At 40.3% G+C, this 16,887-nt stretch overlaps 1 protein-coding gene across 2 annotated transcripts in view; it reads right to left on the minus strand.

The window, feature by feature from the left end:
- The window catches only part of usp53a (ubiquitin specific peptidase 53a), a 30,770-nt gene extending 14,520 nt beyond the window's left edge, over positions 1-16,250 (minus strand). For both annotated transcript variants that reach the window (XM_085400225.1, XM_085400224.1), the window contains exons 1-9: positions 15,701-16,250; positions 6,865-7,535; positions 6,072-6,164; positions 5,737-5,871; positions 3,539-3,649; positions 2,614-2,696; positions 2,305-2,389; positions 1,681-1,827; positions 236-385 (exon numbers count right to left, since the gene is read on the minus strand). In XM_085400225.1, coding sequence (XP_085256351.1) covers positions 236-385; positions 1,681-1,827; positions 2,305-2,389; positions 2,614-2,696; positions 3,539-3,649; positions 5,737-5,871; positions 6,072-6,164; positions 6,865-7,008 — 948 coding nt within the window. In that variant the 5' untranslated portion in view covers positions 7,009-7,535; positions 15,701-16,250. The remainder of the gene's footprint in view (positions 1-235; positions 386-1,680; positions 1,828-2,304; positions 2,390-2,613; positions 2,697-3,538; positions 3,650-5,736; positions 5,872-6,071; positions 6,165-6,864; positions 7,536-15,700) is intronic.
- Between the last annotated feature and the right edge of the window lie 637 nt (positions 16,251-16,887).

The following is a 16,887-nucleotide window of genomic DNA, read 5'->3' on the forward strand; positions in this document are numbered from 1 at the left end:
CAGCTTCTGCTTATCTGTTCAGTGATAACATGAATCCCAAACTCTGATTTTTTTTCTTCTTTAGAAAAAGCTTGCACTAATTCTATTCTAACATCTAAAAATACCACAAGGAAGGAAAAAAAAAGACTTTTCATATGTGTGCTGTACAACTTCCTTGCTATTATAATAAATATGTTTCTTATTTTCACATGTGACTCATTTAACATGACTTGAGCACTAGTGCACGCTCTCTCACCTCTTTGACTGTTGCGTCATCAAAGAAGACCCATTTGGCAGATTTGGTGTGGAAGGTGAAGGCACAGTAGTGACGGCTGGAGTAGCAGATCATTCCCACGAGCATCAGCTCTCCCTTTTTGGCATGCTCATCTGTCACCCTGTAGAAGAGCTGTGTATACACACACACACACACACACACACACAAATGCATCAATTACACAGTTAAATCACCACCAAAGTAAGTTGGAAGGCAGCTAAATGATGCAGAGAGCTAGCAGCGTCAGTTACTCCATTTGTTTACAGATTAAGGTCTGAGGGAATGAACTAGCATTGATTCGGTAATCAGTACAAGTAAAGGCTGGTTTGAATCACTGCAGGGGCAGCATATCTTTCCATCCTGGCTACAGGGGTAACCTAGTACTATGCTGTGTTATTTTCAAATGATACAAAGTGTGACTTGTTTGTCCCTCCCATGATTCTTGTACAGCCAGTTCTCCGGCTCTCACTCACTCACACAAACAATGGATTTCAAAGCAAATGATGGTGGCAGTAAGCTCCCTTTTAACGCCCAATAAAGTCACATGAAATGTGACTCCCCAATGAATAAAAGCCTTTGTGGCACATTAGCGGGTGGGTGAGACTGAAAATTCTTCCCATGTCCTAATTTTGTCTGAGTCGTAAAACGAGTGGCTGAAACGCTTCAATCCAAAATAAAAAGATAAATAAATAAATCAAAGTTATGTAAGGTGTAATTCGTATGAGCACGTCCTCACATCAACTCCACTGATCGACTCTGGCTTGTGGAACTCATCCACGTGTGTTGGATGTAAACACTAACAAGCACATATTAAGTAATGTGTCACTATAGTTTATGTTTACTGTGAACATGGCTGAAAATGATCTATGTACATAAACAGAAAGCAGACTTTTATGAGAAAAAAAAGACAACATCACTCCAGCTGTGCATACTTGTGATTAAGAATATATGAATATAAATTAAAAAACATAAAAACAAAAACAAAGTTGTGCTGAACCCCCCCCATCTCAGTGGTATCCATTTAGTTGACATGTTCGCTTAGGAAGGGATCCACGCACACACACAGACACACAAAGATGAGAGGAGGGGCTTTTTGACAAGCTGACCAAGGCCAGCAGGGGCTTTTTGATCAGTGGCATGGGCCAACTGGGCATTGGGAGTTGACGGCTTACGCAACTACCCCGATTTACAGAGAAATAAATCCCTACTTTATTTCCCACATATGTTGAATTGCACAAAAAAAAAAAACAACAACAACAACAACAACATCAAAACAGCAGGGCAAGAGGCACTGCTTGTGTAACAGTTGTATAAATAATAATTCACAAATATACTGACACATTCAATAAAATCTCTGAATACTCAGATTAATCCAGTAAAACGTCATAATGTGTAGGATATAGAAACTAATGCATGAGATTGCTCACCGAGGAAAGATTGAGAACAGGCCCTAGTGAGCGGATAACATCCTCAGTGAGGTCCGACTGGTCGGAGTCCCACACAAAGCCTATGGTGACAATTTCTGGGGAGTTCATGAGGACTCGTCTGATCCTGATCTTCTGGCCACAGTTGCTCTGGCAAAAAGAGAGAGAGACGCATAGATAAAGACAACAAAAACAAGTTCAGCTGGTTAGAAAGTAGCCTACGACCACAAAAAGCCCCCAAGAAAATGTACTAATTGGAAAGAGTGCCCTTAAATCACACATTTTACTGAAAAAAATGATTAATTTTGCTGGTTAAATAAGGCAAGATAAGATTTTTTTTGTACTAGAAGGTTTGTAATTTAAAACCAGTTTGAGCCAAAGAATCATGGCATCTGGCCAAATGTGTCAAACGATGCTAAGACTGAATAATGTTGACATTTTAACTTTCTTATAATCTTTCTCACACTTCAGTAATGGCCAATTTATGAAATATGATATGTACTGGGTGTACTAAGTAGCAGCGAGGCCAGTCAACAAAGTTGATGTTTTCCAGATTGCTCTTTCACGCAACATCAATGTCATTTTTGGGTGTAAATGCTTCAGTAAAACTCTGGAAGGGTCACTTACTGGACAGTTACGAAGGTCCCCGATCGTACTCGCTGCTTTTAACACGTCCCCAAAAGACTCATCTCTCCGCTGAGGCGTCTGTTGACTGAGAAAGAAGGCAGTGTAAACAGCACATTGTCAGCAGAACTATAGGAAAGAACAAGCAGAGACAAATAAAGATAAGGCACGCTCAGAGACAAACACACTTTTGAAATGCCGCAGTCAGCAAAAGAAATCAGAGTTCTGACCTTGTGATAATTGAAAGAGAGTGTGGAGCAAGACAAATGACAAAAGGGTGCTAAAGGAGGTTACATACTGTCTTTGGCTTACCAGAGTGCGGTGGTGGAGACATAATGCACCAGCTCTGTAAACGGCAGTGGGTCAGAAGATGCCCCACAGCTACGGCACACACACTGCAGAAGAGAGAGGAGAGAGTGACCAACGTGGGCGACAAACAAAAGGATAGAAGTTACCAACAAATTAACGAAATAATAAGTGCACATGTGATTTCGCAAACGTAAGCACTGCATATGACTGGTTAGCATATCAGAGAGTCACTTTCCAGAAATGGGACAAAACCAGTTCTTTGATTTTTGGCTTATTTCCCTGTGATCACATATAAACTCCGAGCTCTCCAGTATCCTTTTAAGTCAGACAACTGACATTATCAGGCGTACGATTTCAGGCCTCTGTTTGAGGGAGGCAATGCTCATTTGGGCCTTTATAATATTTGCAGGATAGGGTGCCCTGAAGTCGAGGTGGAACCAAATCCACCGACTCTGCTCCTGAGGGATTTAGTCCAAAGGCGTATTATTTGTTAGATTCACAGATAGAACTGGTTCGGGACAGAGACAGTGATGGGCATCAGAGCCACGGGGAAGAGTCTTGTGTTTGTGTGTCTGTGTTGCGCCGAGGTGGAATTTATGTGTACTCTCCTGACCAGAAACACCCTCTATATTTCACTGGGGGCGAGCCAGTATCAAAACATGACTGATTGGATTTCTATTGTCTCAGACGGTGATTAATACCTGTGTGCGCATGTCGCTTAATCCTAACACTGTCTAGTGTGTCTGGCTTTTCCACTCAACACAGTAGAGACTGTGCAAACAAAGATTAAACAAACTAAAACACACACACACACACAAAGTGAAGACACAAAATTAATATAACCAACTCGTGCTTAGATAAGCCAGAATAAACAAGCAAGCTTCCAGGGAATATAATATTTATTATTACTTCCTAGCCTCTTACTGACCTGTTCATAAAGTGACATGGCGAACTTCTGATGTGTGATGCAAGAGTTTGAAGTGCAGGCATCTGTCTCCTCAGGCACAATGTGCAGGTGGATCCTCTCCAGTATGTTTTCCTGTGACAGGACAGGAAAACTGTCAGGTATGGGGCTGGTGGTGGTGAGGGGGAACATTCCACACAGCCTATAGTTTCTCTCCAATTCAGCGATTTCCAAGACAAAGATTGCAGTGTAATAAAATATACGGCCCATATTATACAGAAACTTCCATTTTAGCAGTCGTGTTGTAAACCTTGCAGCAGAAGGAGCACGTTAAAAGAAGAAGCTCCACTCCGTTTTAGCTCCTTCCTGGTTCTAACGCTTGTGAGTTTATGAAATATTAAGGCTGTGAGGTAGGCCTGCAAAGGTTACAGGCTATACTTCACAGGCTGTTAATCTGACACTAGCCAACTCCTCACATAAATTCTCTGCCAGCACACTGCTGCCAATGCTTTAGAGAGAAAACGCTCAAGGGCAAAGATCTGCGCGGTATTAAGAAATGGTACGTCCACATGAGACAAAGAAAACTTTGGAATTTCAGTTTAACAATCCCTCTTCTGAAAAAGCAGGGACATGATTTAAAACGTAGATAAAAATCTGCAGATCATTTAAATGATGTAAAGCAGTCAAATGCAAAACATCAAACGTTGTAACTATGAAAACATGAAAATATTTTGAATAAGATACCAACAGTTCAGATAGAGCATCATATCTTTTAACAACACCCTGTACATGTTTGGGAACTAAGGAGAGCAACTGCTGTAGCAGATGAAAGCCAAGGGAAAAAAAAGAAAAACCAAGAAGGGGGTTTTGCATTTTGGCTTGACACTGGCTTTAAGCTTCTAAAGAGTTCAGGGCCTCCTTTGTCTTTCCGTTTCATAACGTACCAAATATTTTTAATGGGAACATGTTTGGCCTCAAGACAAGCCACTCTATTAACCAGACTCTTTTACCACTAGAAAAAGCACAAGTGGTGGTTTTTGTGCTGCTGAAATAAGTTAACGAGTCTCTGAGAAAGACGTCTGGATGGCAGCATGTTACATTTCGTTAGTATGTGCACTGATGACCCCCGTGTGATCACAGATGCTGACTAACTCTGAACCACGTGCTGATAATAAGCCCAACAATCATCCTTTTTAGTCCTCATAATGCATCCATAAAAATATTTTTAAATTAGAGAAATTTATTGGAATTCTCAAAAACTTTTAATTACTTACACAAAAGTGGACATACTCCTTTACATATCTACTTCTGTAAGTGTTTCTGGGATCTCCCCCCCTCAGCCAGCCAACTTTGTAGTTAGTTGAAATACAAAATAGCAGGTAGAACATCTCGTAACGGAATAGTTTGCCAACTATTTTTCAGACAACTGCCCATGTGCCATTTTTTCTTAACTATTCATATAGTTTATATGGTTTTCTACATAACACCTCATCATGTGGTAGGTTGATCTGTAACTTATAGGAGAAGCAAAGTGACAAAAATCACACTTGTACAGCCCAATGTGCACGAGTACACTCATCCCCCCGTTGTATTCGCCAGAAGTTAGATTCCCTCTTTTGTTTATTCCATTTCTGTGTAATTGCACTTCCTAAATAGATAAACAACCGTTGCGTGGGGAGGGGAACAAAAAAATAAATAAATCAGGATACATCTGTGCCATTTTGGTGTACAGTTTACAGGCACAAGATATCAACATTGTAAGAGAAAAAATTCACTAACCAAACGTGATTGACAAAGTAAAACTTTTTAAACAAATTAAAAGCAGGGTAACAGGACCTTTCCTTTTTGGCTGGAGTCATAGTAAAACTGGGACAAAAATAATTAGACTAGTTGAAAATATTTTTTTAAAGTGGTAAAAGAGCAGAAAAACTGAAAGCAATATGCTAGAACGATAAAGACCATATGAAAGTGATTCTTCAAAAGCTCATGTGCCATACTATGGCAGCAGATAAAAAAAGCGGTTCAAACACAACTCTGGTACTTATATAAGCTGTCATGATGATATTCAGCGCCTATGTGGCTGGGGTTGATGGGAGGGACAGAAGCTGTTTCAGTGACCTCGCCGAACAGTTTCATGGCAGTGCTTCGCTTGAGCTGTGCGGCAGGATAACACACAAACATACACGAATCCCTCCCGCCATAGTGTTGCCACAGGAACTTACAAAGCACTCTGCGGCATCATCCATGAAGCCCAGCTGGAAGCGCTGCTCGTCCTTAAAGGTCTCCGCCAAGGCGTGACGCAGGTTGTCAGAGGGCAGGGCTCGCTCCCGACTGTGCTGGAACTGGGTGAAAATACCCTGAAGAAGAGAGCAAGAACTTGTTTACACCCTGACAACGGCATATTGTGTTTACAGAAAGCATTTGTGTCACATTTACCGCTCAATGCACAGTCTGAATATGAGAGCAGATGCTCTACACATTCATGCTGACAAACAGGAGCTGCACGGTTACTTTAAAGTGTCAGCTCTTATTAAATAGGCTTATGATCGCATCTTACCTTTAATGCACAAAAAATGCACGACTCTCCCAGACAGAAGTGTCCAGGCAGCTGCCTCAAGCTGCGTCTGAAGATGTCCAGATGCCATAGTACCTACACAAGGGATAGAGCAGAAGCTCGTGAGGCTGCCCTTACACCATAAGATGTTGGGCATATCTCTTACTTACAAGATAAAGCAGTCAAGCAAACACATTCATATGCACTTCAAATATATAGATTTTCTGTACCAATCTGCCTATTTACAAAATAATTATTAAGAAAAGATTCACATTTTTCCCCCATTATGAAACTTAACATCTTTTTAGTTGCTCATAACATGCAGGCATGCTACAATAATAAACTCTCCAAGGTCATAACAACGAGGAGTGGGTGAGAGAAAAACTCCCTCACAGAAACAAAGCTGAAAGTAATGATCATCTTCGACCAGCTCATCGGTTGTCTCACACACCCTCTGAGTAAGACCGTCCGATGCTGACCTCACTGCGCGTTGGCTGATATAATGAACTAACTCACCAGCCAGTACCCCACAAGAAAAAAAACAAAACTAACCATCCAGAATGAATAAATAGCTGGGAAGCTCTGACAAATACAGACAGTGACTAAGCTTTGCAATTTCCAAATAAATAATGGTTATTTTTTCAAGAGGGTGGAACATGTTCCCAGAGGGGGGCTGCAATAAATAAAGTTATACAAGCAGCAAATAAATTGAAGAAGTTTGGAGGACCGGTTAGAAGCAGTGACTGCCATTTTTGTGCAGTTTTTACATAAAAATGTTCATGAGGTGTCAACAAACCTGCACAGCACTGTTGAGGAAACAGCTGTTCTGGCCAGGCTCGTTGAGCAGTCCTTTGGTGGGGGCCAGAGACAGCATGCTCCCCGGCTGGTAGGATTTCCCCAGATTGCCCCCTGGCTTCCTGAAGAACTTGACCCATGCCATTGGTTAGTAGGGTTGCCTTAGTACAGGTGAAATAGTCAGATGACACGGTGGGTGGATGCTTAGATCAGATCCCCGGAGCCCTGAAGAAGCAGCTGTCCAACAGTCTGAAGCTAAGTTATTCCACAAGCTGCAGCGGCTGCTCTGCTATACATGGGAGTCCAGTCTATGTCTGCAGCTCAAGGAAAAGGTCCTTATATCGTGCCAATTACTTAAAAATCTTCTGTATTAAAAATTGAAAAATAAACACACATGTGCGCACAAACGCACACATACACACAAAAAAAAATTACAATCCAACTCTTCTTTTTGGCCGGCCTTTGTTAACCAGTGATCTAATATGATGCATTCTCAACACGAAGGGACGCATTTCAAACATCTTGTGCTGTTTGTGGTCAAAACTTCATAACAGCTTCAGAACAAATTGTTGACACCTATAAGAAAATCCTGCCACATGGTCCTGGCGACTCTTCCCTTGTTCCCGCTCAGAAGTTCACACGTCGAAAGGTTAGACAGCAAACACGACCGGGCTGTGTAAGAAAAAACAAAAAGAGAACTAGATTTAAAAACACGTTAACAGCTAATGTGGTTTGCTGCTTTTTATCCATTATGCCTTGCTGCTTTAACATACATTTAACACTACTGCACTGGATGAGTGATTCAAAACAATACCACAGGAAGTCACATGTGAAATTTCAGTCGTGTACCTCCAAATTGAGGTCAAACCTGACTGTTTATACATGTCAGGAAAGCTTATATATTAACTTTTACAGCCACCCTTTGCACTGGAGGCGTGTCAAACTAAAGATGGCACTAACTTTGGTTTCACATTAACATTCAGACAAATTTATTATTTCCTAAACAATACAGACAGAGAGCCAACACACACGTAGGAGTTACAGCTCACTAGGCTGCAGCCTGTACTTCATTTAAAAGGCAGAAAAATTAAGAATTATGAATTTTCAAATTTTCTACAGTATAGACAAAAGAAAGACACTTAAAAGAAAAAGAAAAAAGGGAGGGGCGATGGTGACAATTGTGCAAAGAGCTATCATCAGACAGGAAGCGAGCTTAGAGGAAACACTGGATTTTTTTCCCCCCCTCTAATACTGACGCAGAACATCACTTCCCCAGTATGTATCACTTTCACTGGAGGGGATTAACTCTTGTCAGTATCAGTTAATTGGTTAATGTTTCATCCAATTAATAATCCAACATCATATTAAATAGAAAAAAATAAGGGACCAGAATCCAAAGCAACAGATCAGTTTAATTTGCCATCTTGTTACTGGACTTTAATTAAGGTCCTCAATTTACACGGTAATTTGAAACCAGAAAACTACTTCCCTTTCTCTACTCAACATAATCGAACAATAGTTAAAAGACCCATCTGAATAAATTCTGCGTACTTCTCTACTTCTGACTTCTCACTATGGGATGCAGTGGTACCTCTGTTGAAATAGAAGCATACAAAGATTGTGGCATTATTTGCAAACACCAATCACAACTTTCACTTTATAAATGCTAAAAATACATATGGGGAGAGAGGCCTGAAAAAGCAGTTCTAAAGACGTGGCTGTACATCAATCAGCACCGAGACACACGGTCTAAAACTGGAGGACTCTCCCGTAGAGCAGGCAGCCAGCAAAGCTCAAACTCAGCTCAACTTGCAATCCTGTTATTTTGGCAAAACAGCAGAAATTTCTACAAAGCTTACATTTTTGCTCATGTGTCAACAAAAAGAAAACCAGTGAATGGGTTTATGGGCTTTTCCACATGTCTGGGATAAATAGCATCATGATTGGAGGACCCAAAAACCTCTTTTTCAGTCTGAAGTATAGTGGAGGCACGGTGGACTTACGTTTCTATCTTAGGAAGGATATAAAGATTTTATTTATTTGATTTTGTATTTTTAAAGAGAGAGATAATGTCGATAACCTGACGCTTATGCATGTAAGAAGCTGGAGAAATATAAGAATATATAGTGTACTGCAAACACAAACAAGTACATTTATAATTAAATGGTGGAAAAAGAAAGAAAACATGTTTTGGAATAACCATGTGAAAGGCCTTGATCAGGAGGACAAATGGTCTAAAATTCCTTCACATGGTTGTGTAAGTTTAGCAGCAGCAATATTAATAACCGAGTCTGGTGCTACCAAAAGGTTCTATTAACTAGAACTACTTTACTTTTTTCAGCTTGCACCGCCAGTTATTAGTGTGTCCAATAAAGACACACACAAAAATTCAACTGTTTGTGTGGTAATTAGTTCAGTCATACCGTGCTTGTCTAGAATTATGACTTTAAACCAGACCAACTTTAATTAGCAACTCAGTTATCCTGATAAATTTTCATAATCTCTTTATTGCAACTGTGTGAACCTGAAGTGAAATAAATAGTTTGAAATGAATTTTAAACAACGTGGGCGGCTGTAACTCCAGAGGAGAGCTCAGTCTGAAACTGCTAGTCAGCTATTTGTGGCCTGACATTTCTAAAAACCCATATAATGCTGCTCCAAGTTTCTATTCTGTCCCATTTTTTTCTTACTTTGTCTGGCCCCGTCACGCTTTTTATAAAATCAGCTACAAAGAAAGACTGCCCTGACCTATTTTTTTTTCCACCATGAGTTGAGCTGTAGTGAGCATTTTAACAAACAATTGAAGATGCAATAAACTGAGCTACACCAACAAAATCTGGAGGGAAAGTGCATCTTGGCCGGAACACATTCATCCAGCAAACCTCTTAAAAGTGTCTGTGTTTATGCTGAACAAGTCAGTGGGGGGTGTTAATATCAGTGAATGGCCAAAGAGGTCAGCATACAGTCAAAACCTTTCAGTTGTGATGTCTTTATTGGGATTTTCACATGGTAGCATTTTAAATGGTAACAGGACATGTCCTTGTAACTTTACATATCTCACATTGTTCTCATTGTTCCAGTACCAAAAAGTACAAAGAAGCAACAATGTGCAACAGTGACTCATCCAATTTTAGTCCCCAAGACCCAAAAAATAGTCGCAAAGAATAAACCTCAAACATTTTGTTATTCAGAGTAAGAAGAAGAAGAAAAAACTGCCCTACTTAGAACAAACAATGAAACTTCCCTCTTGTGACAGTCGCCAGAACCACTGAAAAGTTTCGGCTGAAACTTGCAGGACAACATTGCCATCGTGGTATTTTAGGAATCCTCGATGTATGATGACATTGCAACAACGCAGTTCGATGCAGAATCTAAGTTTGTAAGCTGCAGTTTTGTATTTTACAGTCATCTTCACATGCTCTGACTAAATGCACAAATGTCTCTGCCGTTGTACTTTGCAACTGGGCTCCTTGGCAACAGCATTCCAAAGCAATCACTTAAGCTCAGAGTTTCTTAAGAGCTGCTGTTTTCGGATTTGCTTCAGGGCTGGACTGGCAAATGGAAAACCCACCTTTGCCGATGACATCACAAGTCGGGACAAGTCTGTACAAGGACATCAAGTTTGTGATCATGTGATGAAATGGAAAAACAATTAAATTAATCACCTACACCTTAGACGACAGAGGCCGAGCACTCTACTAATCCATTATACATTTATTGATTCTGTTAATTAGGAACTGGTACATTTATTCCTGTTTTCAGGGAATAATACGCAAGCATCAAACATATCCGGCTATCGTCTCACCCATACCCATTTAGCAGAATGCAAAAACAATCCCAACCCTTGTCTACATTATTCAATGTCAAACTGATGTAACAGAGAAAGAAGCTGAAGCATGTGCTGTATTGAGACACTGCTGACAACAGCATGAGTAAATATGGCTCTGTCTTTCTGGTCCTATGAATGTTATTGCATTATATTGGTCCATTTGGAAAAAACTGTCAAGCTCAGTTATGTTAAACCATCATTTCTAGGAGCAAAACTGACAGCAAGTACACTTCAGTAATGTTGTGACGATTGTAAGATCAACATTTTGCTGTCTGGCTTAAGTTAAGCAGGCAGAATTTATAACCACCGCCTTTATTTAACAATAATTAATTAACATTACTGTTATTCTTTTTCTTTTGTTTGTTATGAGGGGATTAATGGATATAAAATAAAATAAAAGCAGGAAATCAGAAAACATCAGGTGACAGAGACCGCATAGTGTCGGCACTACAGGATACGTGCACATTTTTAGATAAGGGTTGGCTATCCTACAATCCTGAAAGGTTAAAGTAGCACATACTGTGCCTAACGTGTAAACACGGACCAAGAAGAGTGACGAGAAAGCAAAGAGAGAAGCACACTGCCTGCACAGATGACTCTGCTGACATTCTTGCTGTATTTCATCTTCTTCTGTTATGTGATATTAATGATAAAATACCTATTTTAAAATTGAAAACAGATCCCCCACAATCAATTTCAACTAACAGCAGCCATATGAAATATGTGCTTTCTTGTTTACAGACCTAGGTGGAGGAAACGAATCTGGCCAGCGGCAAAATTGTCCATAAGCCAAGTTTACATCACTGAGTAGTAAGCCAAGACGGCTGTTGACACCCTTTGCTTTCAACTCTAAGTGGAGAATTACACCATATTTCTCTTATTTTCCCTTTTCTGCTTCGATCCCAACAACATAGTCCACAAAACCGCCTGACTTCACTTTAAAACACAGTCGTGTTGACCTCCAGTTTCTGCCTTGTGAGCAAGTAGCTCCCTCGAGTTCTCTTTGAATTACCTCTCATAATTAAAACAAAACATTGGTGATTAAAGATAACAAAAGGCTATGTTTAAAAATTAACCAGCAATTGCGCTCTCACACACATACACACAGGTGAAGCAGAGTTCAATCACATGCAGCAAAGTATCTTTGATAAGTGGAAATTAGGTCACACCTGTGGCCAAACGTAGTGCCAAAGTTCCACTGAGGTAAAGTACATAAAAGGGAAACATTAGTTTACACAGCAGCGCTTAAAACTGCAGAAAATAAATAATCAATCAGATCCTACTTTACACATGAAATATCCTTAAGTATATGTTTACATCTTATATTTAGGGATATCACCAGAACTGATATTTACAATACCTATTATACCAACATTTTTAAAACTCAAAAGGTACTTGCTTTTTACAATATTGTAGTTACCTAAAGCATGATAACTGAATAGGGTTGTCAATAAAAATGGATTACATACTCATTTGAAACAGTATTCATACCAGCAGTACTTTGCCTCCTCCAGCTGACACACAGCCCCTCCCCTCACTAGCAGCTGAACACATGAACAGTAGTATCTTAAAACATCTCATCTGCTGACACTACAGTCTTTACAAAGAATTTGGTGAGGTCAGTAAAGCTCCTGTTTAAACAACATCGAAGTAATAAACACTTAGGAACAGATTATATAAATAATTGTTTTTAAAAACTGCTTTTTAATCTCGAGTTTAGTTATCCATGTGGTTATGCAACATCCTTGACTTACAGCCATTTAAAAGGAGAAATATTGCATTGGAAAACATTGTTACTAGATAAAATAGTTATCCATAAAAAACAACAGCAGCAATGATTTTCAATGTACTATGGAAAAGTTGTCAGAGATGCAGCATTGAGCCAAAAAGAAGAGCCAAACAAAAGCAGTCATTTCTTTTTTTCACCAAGGGGCACAACTGCAGGAAGTCCAGTCTTCCTTTGTAAACAAAGACTGGCTCAGACTTGTCAAACAAGGACCAGGAATGACTCCCTTCTCCCCTTGTCATATGGAAAATGCTAAGGCTAGCACCTTCAAGCAGTCAGCCAAAGAGCATGTTGTGCAGTGGCAGCTTTGACGAGCCTGGAGGATCTGTAAAATGTGTCCAAATTTGGGGTGACGGAGTGGAGAGTCAGATGCTATAATTTATGAGTTAGTGATCAGTTGATGGATAGCCCCATTAACAATGATTCAACTGATCTCCTTAATATGGCAACGCCAGCAGCTGCTGATGAATCAATCTGTGGTAAATTGAGTCACACTATGTCACTTTTTTCAAGAAACAAAAATAGAAATGCATCATTGCAGCAACACAAAGAGAGAAGATTTCTGATGTATATATTGTTGGAACGGTCGACTTTCAGGTTCCCAGTAGCGAAAGTCTGTAATTCTCTCCACATCGGCTTTTTCAAAAGCCCAAATTACAGCGTTATTAATTAATAAGGCTGTAAGGATTAATTCTTAATTCACGTTCACAATTTACAATATGAACTGCCACAGAGTACGATACAGCTTAACGTCTCTGAAACTCCTTCCTCTCAAATGCAGATCAATACATCTCCCTGTCAAGCTGGTGCATTATACACCTAGATGACAGCCGAGCGTGTTCCCTCCTGTTACTCCTCAGCTGTGACTCACTGTTGATGAATGGCTTTTTCCTTACTGGAGATCACGTAGAAAAAGCAATTGCTGCACACGTGTTCTCGCTGCGTGTCATGCATTTTAATGGCATATGTTAAAGAGGAAACTCGTAAATATTCAACTTTCCCTTCAGAAAAATAACTTCAGGGCCACGCACACCGGCTCCTACTCTGCATCCTATGACAGCCATAACATGCGTCATCTCTTTCCCACCTTCACAGACACTTTTCTAAATGTGCTTTAACCACACGTGAAAATCATTTCCGGCTGACAGCAAAATGAGATCTTTTTTTTTTAATTAAAGAATAGTGGAGCTAGATTAACATAGAAACACTAATGTTAGAAAGAAAAGGGGTGGATCCAAATAAAGTGAATAAAAATAGCTGAGCGAGGTAAAAGAGTGCAGTGGGTTTGTTGTTATAAAGTGCGGTTCATAAAGGCTGCCAGGTGTAAAATCTATTTTAGCGTTAAGTTAACCATATCTGAATTTAGAGCCGTTCCTTGGAACAGATTGACTTTTGACAAGTGGACAATTACTCCCATTTTCTGGGTCTGTTTTTAGACTTGAAAATGAACTTCTCCACTTTTGGTAAAGTCATACAAAGTTCCAAGTCTGACTCATATTGATAGAGTAAGGATGAATCACAATTCTTCCTCATAAACTACTCTTAAAGCAACATTTAAAATTTCCCTGAACTGAACGCATTCAACATTTCTTCCCTCGGTCGGTTTAATTAATTAGGCGTTAGAACTAGGAAACAGATTCATAAACAAGCAGCCAATGCATGTACAAGAACAAGCAATAAATTTGACCCTGTGTGTTTATTCTACAAAAAACAAACAAAAAAATAAATAAATACCTCCCCCCCCCAAAAAAAAAAACCCCAGAAAAAAAAAAAACAGTGAAACTTCACTTGAAATTCCCTGCAGACTGCAGACATGGTTTAAGAATGGGTAACAATGCAGCGGTCATTTCCTGTGTGGGCTTCCTGCTCAAAGTCTTGCTGCGTTCCAACACACGGTCCCCGTGTTCAACCCTGTGAAACTGAACAGGTCACCCACACCGCGCTGAGTCACCCATTACTCCTTACTGCTTCCAACAGAGGAAAAGGAAGAACAAAAGCACAGAGCCAGGATCCAAAGCTGAATAGAATCTGACTGAAATATAACATCCGCCTTTCTGCTCTCACAATTGCTTCCTTAATGGCCCCTCATTTGACAACAGCTAGCCAAGAAACATCAAGCATGATCATGACCCTGCCCCCAATTTATCTTTTTTTTTCTGCAACTTTTTTTTTTTTTAAATGCATAAAGAAAAAACTTTTAAAGCTAAACCTGAAGTGGCAGACCTCTGGGTTAGTAGCTTATCATCACACACCATCTTTCTAAAAAGCTGATGAAGACACAGCACATTAGTAAACAGTACTTCTCAAAAGCTCACGTTTTTCCAAGTACTCTTGCTCAATGTACTTGCACACAAAGACGTGGCAGAAGGCCCAGCGTCAAAAACTGGTTCGTCGGCATGCCTTTATGTTTATTTCACCATCTTTGTCCTTAAGGAAATGTTCCACTTGCATCAATGTGAAGGCTGAGTGAGCAAGATGTCTAAAGGGTTGATGATCTCATCGCCTCATCATCACTGTGCTTAAGGGACTGGGCTCGTCGGGATGAGGGTCTTATCATGAGTTTAGAGGGGAAAAACCAGTCTACTGGTGCCACATAAGAGAAGTTCTGTTACAACAGATCTGATCCCCCCCGCCCCCCCCCCAAAAAAAAAAAACAAAACAAAAACAACAACAACAAAAACCAGACTAGCAGCAATTTTTTCCTGTAGATATAAACAAAAGTGTACATGATTGCGCAACATGAAACCTTTCCACACGCAATAAAAAGTGATGAGGCATCCTCTGATAGCACACTGTGTGACAGAAAAGCTGACATAACGCGCGTGTGTGTCACGAAATAAAGCATTCCAACACTAAAAACGTCACGCCAGCTTCCGTGACCTTATGCTACATTTTATAATATTTAATGACCGATTCATAGCCTCACTCACAGCTCACTGTTCACAGTGAGCCTATTTCAAGGCCCATAAATAATAATAATAAACTGAATAAAATAAACAGTCAAAAAATAAAAACGACAAATAAACTCTACTAAACTTCTAAACAATTTCCACACCTATATTTTTATAGCAAGTTATGCTAACTAAAGCTAGCCTAACTAACGCTAGGCCTACCTGGTTTCCGACTTACCTGAGTTCCAGGTAGAGCTTCCGCCCCCACGTACTGCCACAAACATAAACAAGGAAAGACAAGTACATTTGTCAAACTTCAGCTGACGCTTACCTGTGGCTGAATAATGACAACAAAAAGTGCCGCAATATCCTTTTTAGAGTTCGCTGAACAAGAGTTGGAAGTAATTTTTTTCTTTTGGTTGAGTTTCGCCGAAAAGCCGAATGAGTCTCTGCTTACTATGTTCTTCAAACGGGGAGACGCTGGGAACTAAAACACCGCCCAGACAAGTAAAGTGTTGCCTCGCGTCGCTTAAACTTCTCTCTCCCTCTCCGGCTTTTTCTCTGTTTTCTTCTCCTACGGCGAGTTTCCACTTCGGATACACACCAGCCCCGTCTGTCCACTCGCGGTACACTCCGGCTGGAGGAGGCGTGCGTTTGTGCTGCAGTTCTCTGAAGCGCGGCGGTAGTGAGCAATGGTTCGCTCGGTCGACTTGGCCACCTGAAATACTGGATTAGAGATGTTTTCAGAGCGGAGATGTCAAACCCCGCCTCTTCAACACTGTATTTACTGCAGTCTGCCATGCTACTGTACACCGCTGCCACTGCTAGGGCGCGCGCGCACGCACGCTCCAATATTTGCAGAGCGCCAACTCTGCTGGCAAGCTCGTTAATGTTGCTTTATGGTGCTGGTGAGGAGGGGGGGCAGCTTACTGCTACAATGCGGAGTGCGCTAGAAACAGCATCACATGCGCACTTGGACGGTTCTTTATAATATTCCAAAAGTCAGTTAAAGTATATTTGAGTGCATAAAAATTTTTTCACAACGTGTGCTTTACAGATTCCCATAAATCTCACAGGATATCCGCGTTCTTGCTTCTTTTTTTTTTTTTTTGCTCTTTTCCCCCCGCAGATCAAGTGTTGCAGCGTTTAAGGTTTGTTTACACCTGCGTGGTTACACTAATACTGTGGTGGCAATTCCTAACAGCGATGATTATGAACAACTGGGAGTGGAGGGAAGTCATGTAAGGCTGGTGTTACCCAAACACCATCTGCCTGATCCTGTTATATAAAGAAAGCAAATGAAAGGAGTGTACAATTAAGCCCCCCTCATCCCAACCTCTCTCTCTTTTTTTTTAAGTTAGACACTAGTGTTTCATCCCTGACGTGTTTCATGGCTCAAGCTCACCATATTTTTTTTATTTAGAATAATTACATTAATTTAAACAAGAAGCTTGGATTTCGTTGACATTTACTCAGTTAATACCCTCTAAACCAAGGCCAGGCATCTTGTTATCCTTT

The sequence above is a fragment of the Rhamphochromis longiceps genome, linkage group LG3 (genome assembly GCF_057381845.1).
Source record: "Rhamphochromis longiceps isolate RC_006_pf linkage group LG3, R_longiceps_female_GT1.1, whole genome shotgun sequence".
Lineage (NCBI taxonomy): Eukaryota > Metazoa > Chordata > Actinopteri > Cichliformes > Cichlidae > Rhamphochromis > Rhamphochromis longiceps.